The sequence below is a fragment of the Callospermophilus lateralis genome, chromosome 3, assembly GCF_048772815.1.
Source record: "Callospermophilus lateralis isolate mCalLat2 chromosome 3, mCalLat2.hap1, whole genome shotgun sequence".
NCBI lineage: Eukaryota > Metazoa > Chordata > Mammalia > Rodentia > Sciuridae > Callospermophilus > Callospermophilus lateralis.
Genome location: NC_135307.1, coordinates 191,154,296 through 191,162,091, shown reverse-complemented (window position 1 = coordinate 191,162,091; position 7,796 = coordinate 191,154,296). Strand labels below are relative to the sequence as shown.

Sequence of the window (7,796 nt, the reverse complement as noted above, 5' to 3'; positions counted from 1 at the left end):
GAGTTGGACTGGGTTCAAGTCCTGAGCATACCACCTCTTACCTGTGTGACCATGAGCAAGTTACTTAACCTCTCTGTGGTGCACCTCGAATGGTGATCAAAACAGCACAGCCTTCACAGAGTTGTTCAGTGAGAGTCACCGTCATGATCAGTGTCATCCTCACTGTCATTACTGCTATTCTTAGAGCTCCTGGGAGTTCTTGGGGAGACTTCACAGCATCACGGCTGAGAACACAGATGCTGAAACCAGATGCCTGTATTTAAATCCAGCTGCCATTGACCTTGGCTGCAATTGACCTCTCTAAGCCTCAGTTTCTTCATTTGCCAAGTTTGGCTTAGAGATGCCACATATGTCTCAACTGGACCAACGAGAGTCAAGGCCAGATATGTGCTTGGACCACGGGTGGAAGAAGTTCTTTCCACTGGGGTTGCTGAGCTAGCAGGCCCTGAGCCTGGAGCTGTTGGGGCCATCCTGGTTATCTAGGGAGGAGAGCCTGCCTGGGTGTGAAGCCAGCAAAAGGGAAGCAGATAAGCAAGCCAGAGAGAGACAAGTCACGATGACATGGCGCCTGGATCCAACTGTGCCTGAAGCAATCTACTTTTGGAATTCCCATTTTCATGAGCCAGTGAATTCCCCATTTTGCAAAAGTCAGTCTCCGTTTTGCAAAAATCATAAGTTGGGTTTTTCTCACAGAAAAGCGTCTAGGCTGTTTTCAAGAGGTTAAGCAACTTGCCCAGGCCTGAAGGTTTGAGAGGTCAGTATTAGCTAGGGTCACACAGGATCCAGCTTGGCCGGCCGTGCCCCACCTCTCCACCAGGCCAGCATCCTGTAGTCGCGTTCACTGAGTTCCTGTGTCCGCCCTCCCTGGGCAGCCAGTTTTTTCATCTTTGAAATGCGGTCATGCCAGGCCCGCAACGCTGCTGGGAATAGACTCCTCAGCTAACTGAGCTGCCTCCCTTGGAGGCTGGAGCCCGAGCCTCTGCTGCCCGCATCTCGGGCTCTGGGCCCCGGCGTCACTCACAGTTACTCCACTGCCAGGGGGTCTTTGGCTGTCCCCACAGGCCACCCAGGCCAGCTGCCCACAGCCTGTGAGGAGAGCATGTGAGTCTCAAGGGGAGAGCCCCCTCCCTTCCTGGCTGTGTGCCCCAAGGGTGGGCCGAGGGAGCGGGAGGACGCTGAGGACCTGGAGCTCGGAGCCGTGAGGGGCAGAGAGCCCTGGCATCTGTCCCTGAGGACTGGGGCCTTTGGAGCCACCTGCAGGGAGACAGCCCCGCTCAGGTGAGCTCCCCTCTCCGCTGCGTGCACTTCCTGGGCAGCAGCAGAGACAGAGGACACCCACGCCACGGTGACCCAGGGGGGACTCCAGGCAGAGAACGTCATCAGGCACACTGCCAGGAAGGACCGTGGCCAGGGGGACGGTCAGTAGGGCCTCTCAGCACAAGTGACCTTTCGCGAGAGTCCCGCCTGGTCCCTCGGGTGCAGGGCTCCGAGCCCTGCTGGTCTCCCGGGAGGACAGGACCCACTCCACCCGATGATGCTCGCTGAAGTGCTGTCAGGGGTCAGCCACCCGCTGGAGGCTCGGTGACCGGCCGTCCTTCTCCATGACAGCTGCAGGACCTGCAGGAAGGCTGACTGGCCACTGCTCTGTAGTCCTGAGCTAAATCTGGAGGAAAGGCCGAGGAACCACGCAGGACCGTCCCCAGGCACGCCTGCCGGGAAGAGGTTCCACCCGCACGAGGACACGGTGATCTAACCCTCGTCACTTGGTCACTTGGATTCCGGTCACCGTCATCACATGGCTGGGGGCCCTGGGGCTTAGGCAGTTCGGGTCAGGTCCCCTGGGAACCAGGGAGCTTTAGACGGAAAGCCCAGCCTCCAAGTCACAGAAGACTCGGGCCCCTGCGTCCCTCCTCCCACCAAATGTCAGCTTCTTGGACAGGACAGAAGTGAGACGGAGCTGGGGGGATAAGGCAGCTAGGAAAGAAGGTGCCCACGAGCCAGATGGGGAGAAGGGGATGCCTGGGGGGGACAACCACACCTGTCCAGAGAGTGACACTTGACCTGAGACCTGCAGGGTGAAAAGATCTGCGAGAGTGACACCTGCAGAAGGACCAGCTGGTGCAAAGGTCCTGGGGTGGAACTGGCCGTGTGTACTGAAGAAGGACGTGAGACGGAGCAAAGCACGCAGGGGAGGGGGGCAGGAGAGGCAGGCGGGTCAGGTGGGCTGCAAGCCTGGGCTAGGAAGGACATTTTATTTTAAGTAGGATGAGTCTTTGTTGGGGGATTATGCATGAGGTGGGGTGAGGGGTGGGGGCTTCATGATCCAATATTTAGGGCTCTGTCTGGCTGCTGCTATGTGAAAAATAGAAACGAGGGCAAATGAGCTGGCACCTGAAATTAGGGATTTCATTCAGGATTAATAGTTGTAATAGTTGTAATAAGGTTTCTGCCACTACAGTGGGTGGGGCACGGGGCCCCCAAAAAGTCATTTCCAAGTCCTCACACCCAGGTCCCATGAATGTGACCATATTCCATATTTGTGAAAAGGATCTTTGCACATATTATTAATTTAAAGATCTGAGATGAGCTTGTCTGGATTACCTGGAATTGCCAAATCACTCTGGAATTGGGGTGGGCTAAAACCCACGACAGGTGTGCTTATAGGAATGAGGCCAGCCGGACGCAGTGGCACAAGCCTGTAATCCCAGCTACTGAGGAGGCTGAGGCCTGAGGGTTTCAAGTTTGAGGCCAGCCTCAGCAATTTAGGCCCTATCTCAAAATTTAAAAAGGACTGGAGATGTGGCTTGTGGCAGAGATCTTGCCTAGCACATGAGGCCCTGGATTCCATCCCTAACACCTCAAAGAAAAAAGAATAAAACGGAGGGAGATTTGACAGGCGGAGAAGCAGAGAAGAAAGCCACGTGAAGACCAGGCAGAGGTACGTGACCATAAGCCACGGAATGACTGGGGTACCAGAGCTGGAGGGGTCAGGAAGGGATCTCCCTGGAGACTTGGGAGGGAGCATGGTCCTGTCAACACCTTAATTTCAGACTTGGGGGCCTCAAGAGCTGTGGGGGAACAATTTTTTTTTTCTAATTTTAAGCCACCAAATTTATGGTAACTTGTTACAGCAGCCCTAGGAAAGTAGCACAGCCACCGGAGAGCCCAGCCTTGGGCCCGTTGAACCCGCCTTCACCCACTCTCCCCACAGAATCCTGCCTGGACCTTTGGCCCTATCAAAGGCCAGGCGGTCACTGGGTGGCACCCCTGCAGGTCTGGGGGCCGCTTGGGCTGAGGATGGGCGTTTGACTCGTTGACTCTCTAACCTGCACACCAGGATGGAGACGAGACAGCTCCGCTCTCCCTTCTCCAGAAGGGATCCAGACAGGTTCTTTTTTGTTTGTTTGTTTTTAAAGAGAGAGAGAGAGAAAGAGAGAGAGAATAGAGAATATTTTAATGTTTATTTATTTTTAGTTTCGGTGATACAACATCTTTATTTTTATGTGGTGCTGAGGATTGAACCCAGCACCCTGTGCGTGCCAGGCGAGCGCTCTACCACTTGAGCCACATCCCCAGCCCCAGGTTGATCTTTTAATTGAATTTGTGTGTGTGTGTGTGGTGCTGGTGATTGAACCCAGGGCCTTGTGCATGCGAGGCAAGCGCTCTACCAACTGAGCCATATCTCCAGCCAAGTTCATCTTTAAATACTTAAATAAGGGCAGAAAAAAAGCACATGGACTGGAGAATTGCTTAAATGGGCTAAGAGTTGAATAAGGCAGTCTCTGTGTGTGGCTCCTAAACTTCCACCAGTTCAAGCAACTTTTGTCACCTGCCCCCCATGGAACACTCAGTAAAAGATATTGACTGTCATGAGGCTGATCCCTGCCCACCCTCCTTTAGCACCCCTTCCTCATCTCCCCAGTTAAATGGGTGATGACAGACCTTTCGTATTATGTCTAAACTAAAATACACACACACACACACACACACACACACACACAGCCTATCAGCTGCATTTATTTGGCGAGAATTCATGCAGGGCTCATTTGCTATTATTTGAAGGTATATAATGATCAGACTTTTATTGGGCCGCTCACTATTCTAAGAGTGCACCGCACTCATTCATTCTGCACAGCACCTCTATAAGGTGGGCACTTTTATTGCCTCCTTTTTACAAAGTGGAGAACAGAGGTACAGAGATTTCCAGTAGTTTGCCCAAGGAATTTGGACACCAGGAGCCTGGCTCCAAAGCTAGCTTCCTGGGAAGACCAGCTTAGAAACCAAGTTGCAGTGCTACTCTGGACAGTGGTTCTGCGGCTCTGTGCCTCAGTTTCCTCAACTCTAAGATGGGACTAATATGCCTCCATTGGACGTGGTGGTGCCAGGTACAGTGCCTGCCACAAGCACCCAAGGAGCGAGCTAGAATTCAACCGCTAATACCAGGCAGCTGCCCTGGGCAGGCTTGTGCTGGGAACAGGGAGTCCACCATCGCCAGGTAACCGGAAGCCCAGGGAGGATGCTTTAAACTAGAGCCCGCAGGAGGGCAGCCTCACCAGCCCTGCTCACACGGGGCTGCGGACGAGGAACGCCGGCGCCCGGGCCTCCCGGGGTCAGGCTGCCTGCACCCTGTGGCGTGGGCACCGGAGCCGGCACTGCGCGCGACACACTCTCCAGGTCCACTGAGGTCAGTCTGATTCTTCGGGAAATACTGAAAACCACGCAGGACCCCATCCGTCCGCTCCTGCAGCGCCAAAGGGAACCGAGTGGGGTCTCCAGCGGCCCGAATCATCAGGAAATGTGTTACGTTCCACGAAAAAGGGGTGGACATCGGGCTACAGCCGAGACAAACAACGGAGCACGCTGCCCGTCCTTCCACACCACTGGCGGCACTGAGGCCAGGGCGCCGGCGCTGCAGGAGGGACGCGCGACTATCTCAAGGTCACTCAATGCGTGACTCAACCCGCCGGGTCGCGCCTTGAACTCAAGATCCGCCCGCGCCTCGCGAGTCCACGAGCCGAGGGCGGGGCCCGGGGTCACCTAGGCAACCGGCGCGCACCCCGCCCGTGCCGAGCCCGGCGGGGAAGCGGGAGCGCGCGCGGCCGGACGTCTCGCGGGGCTGCGGCCGCTTCCCCGGCCCCGCCCCCGGCCCCGCCCCGCGGAAGTGCTTGCCGACATTCCCGAGCGCTGGTTGGTCCCGCGGACCCGGGGGCGGAGCCCGCGGCCGGCCGTGCGTACTTCCGGCTGCCGGGTTGACATGAAGTAGCAGCGGCGGCTAGGGCGGCGGTAGCGGCGGGAGTGGGGTTGGTAGCGGGCCTCGGGGCTCAGAGCGCGGGGCGGCCTAGAGCGGCGGACGGCGCGGCGGGCCGAGCGGGAGGCGCAGCGGCCGCCCTGGCTGTCATGGAGATGGAGAAGGAGTTCGAGCAGATCGACAAGGCCGGGAGCTGGGCGGCCATTTACCAGGTGCGGGATCGCCCGGAGCGCGGCAGGCCCGGGCTTAGGCCGCGCGGACCTTCCCCTCGGACCCCGGGTGCCCGGGTCACGCGTCCGCGCGGCCCTTCGGCTCGGGGATTCGACCGGACGGCGGCCGGGCCACCCCCTCTCTTTGTCCGCCGCGTGGGCCTGCGACTCGCCCGCGCCCCCAGCCCCTCCTGGCCTCCCACCCCACGAACCCTCGGCCGGTGACCTGGGGCCGCCGCCGGTGCCCCTGACGCGATCCCGCCCCGGCCCCGCCCTCCCGCCTGCCCACCCTTTGTCCCCCGGGTGGCTGGACGCCCCCGCGACTTCCTCTTCTGCGCTGGACCACCTCGGACGCCCTTCCTTTGTCTCCTGGGGGAGAGGCTTGCTCCCCTCCCTCCTTCACGTTTCCTTTCCCTGGGTCTCGGTGAGCGTCCAGTCCCCGCGAGGACGGTCCCCTGCCCCCTTCCTGTTCATTCATTTGTGGGGTGTGCACTGGCCAGTCTGTGCCCTGCAGGCTCCAGGTTGGACAGGACAGGCGAGACCCTCTCTAGTGCAGCTTGGAGTCCAGCAGGGCAGTGGAACACAGAGCAAATGATTTCTGGTGGTGACAAGTGTTGCAACTTCCCGTCGCGGTGGAGGGTGACCGCCCGGGAGGGTCTCCTGCCTTGAAGGAGGGAGTCAGGGAAGGTCTGTGGCTCAGGTGGAGGAGCAGCAACTGGGAGCATCGGGGCAAGGAACCAGCCACCTGCAGTGCCCACCCCACGGGAGCCAGAGAGGGAGCAGGGAAGGTAAACGTTTCAACCCTGTTAAAGTGGCATCTTTCCTCTGGTCAGGGATGAGATGCTCTTGTCTCCTGAGACCTTATCTGCTTGTGGGTTAGGAGGGGTTCATGAATGAAGTTAGGACGGTTTCCCACATACCTGTACCACCACAGATTGAAAACGTGAAGAGGTTCTTCTTTCACAAGCAGCTAAATCCTCTAAAGAAAATATGTACTCCCGATTAAATGTCACTGCGGGGGTTGTGAGGATTAACCAAAACCACGCTTGCTCAGTATCTTAAATAAGCCATGTACAAAATAGATTGTTGCTTGTGTAAAGGGAGAAGGCAGGGTGTTCTGCTTTCAGCTTCTAGGCTCAAAAGGCAACTTGTGAGATCCATCAACTAGTATTAAAGTCTATTTTGAGCTTCACTTAAAAAAAGAGGAAAGCTTTAGGCAATTCTTTGGTATGCTTGGCTAACAAAAACCTTTTTGGGGGGTAGCCTTGTTTTTTAAATTTATTTGACAGGTTTCTTTTTATTTGGACTGTAATGGATATTAGCTTCTGGTGGACTAACATATATAACCACTATAATCTGCCTAAGTATGATTGATCAATATATAAAATTTGTATTCCATATCTAGTCTCTGAATTAGTTGAATGAATTCCAGCAGTGACTTTGAGAGTATGTGGACACTTTGTCTGTATTGGATTTAATTCAGTAGAGTCCAGAGTGTGTTTCCCCGAAAATTGGTGAGAAGTGTTGGAACTGATACTGATCTACTCCATCACAGTAAGAGGAAATCTTTTTTGTAGTGAAACTGATTGAATTGGCAACAAACCCATATTATAAATAGGTTATGGTTGAATTTGATTTCGTATAGTTTTAGGTCAGAGCGGCCTGACCTGACCCCAAATGCATTGTTAAAACAAAGAACCCTAGTGTCTTTGAATGGGGTCTTCAGTTAATTTCCCTCTTTGTTCTTAAATTTCACCACATTTAATCCCATTAATTAGTCAAGATGTTAATATTTCTCCAGCTTCTTACCGGATTGCCGCATTCCTGGAGGTGGTTCCTTTGATCTTAAAGAATTGTCATTGTGGGATTTTCTCACCTCTGCTGTGGAAATGTTTTTCTTTTCTAACATTGAAATCAGAGTCTGGTGCCTGGGTGGTGGCCCAAGTGCAAGCCTGTAATCCCAGAGACTCTAATCCCAGTGACTCAAGGGGTGCTGAGATAGGAGGATCTCAAGTTCAAGCCTAGTCTCAGCAATTTATTGAGACCTTGTCTTGAAATAAAAAATAGAAAGGGCTGGGGGTGTAGCTCTGTGGTAGAGCACCCCTGGGTTCAATTTCCAGTGCAAAACAACAACAACAAAAATGAAATTAGAAGCTTTCTTTTTAAATTTAAAAGTGATTCTTTATTACTGTGTCATTTCTAAACATGTAGAATTCAAGTAACCTTGGGTTAATCTAAAGTGGCTGATTTTCAAGGTCATGTCAATGTATCAAAACCATGAAATTGTTTTTTTAATATTTTTTAGTTGTAGATGAACACAATACCTTTATTTATTTATT

The 7,796-nt window shown here is 54.2% G+C and overlaps 1 protein-coding gene across 3 annotated transcripts in view; it reads left to right on the top strand.

Moving 5' to 3' along the window:
* The first annotated feature begins 5,254 nt into the window (after nt 1–5,254).
* Nucleotides 5,255–7,796, top strand: part of Ptpn1 (protein tyrosine phosphatase non-receptor type 1) — a 60,957-nt gene continuing 58,415 nt past the window's right edge. For all 3 annotated transcript variants that reach the window (XM_076851942.2, XM_076851943.2, XM_076851941.2), the window contains exon 1: nt 5,255–5,460. Coding sequence is in view for 2 of the 3 variants with exons in the window: in XM_076851943.2 (XP_076708058.1) it covers nt 5,398–5,460 (63 nt within the window). In the remaining variant the exon portion in view is untranslated. The remainder of the gene's footprint in view (nt 5,461–7,796) is intronic.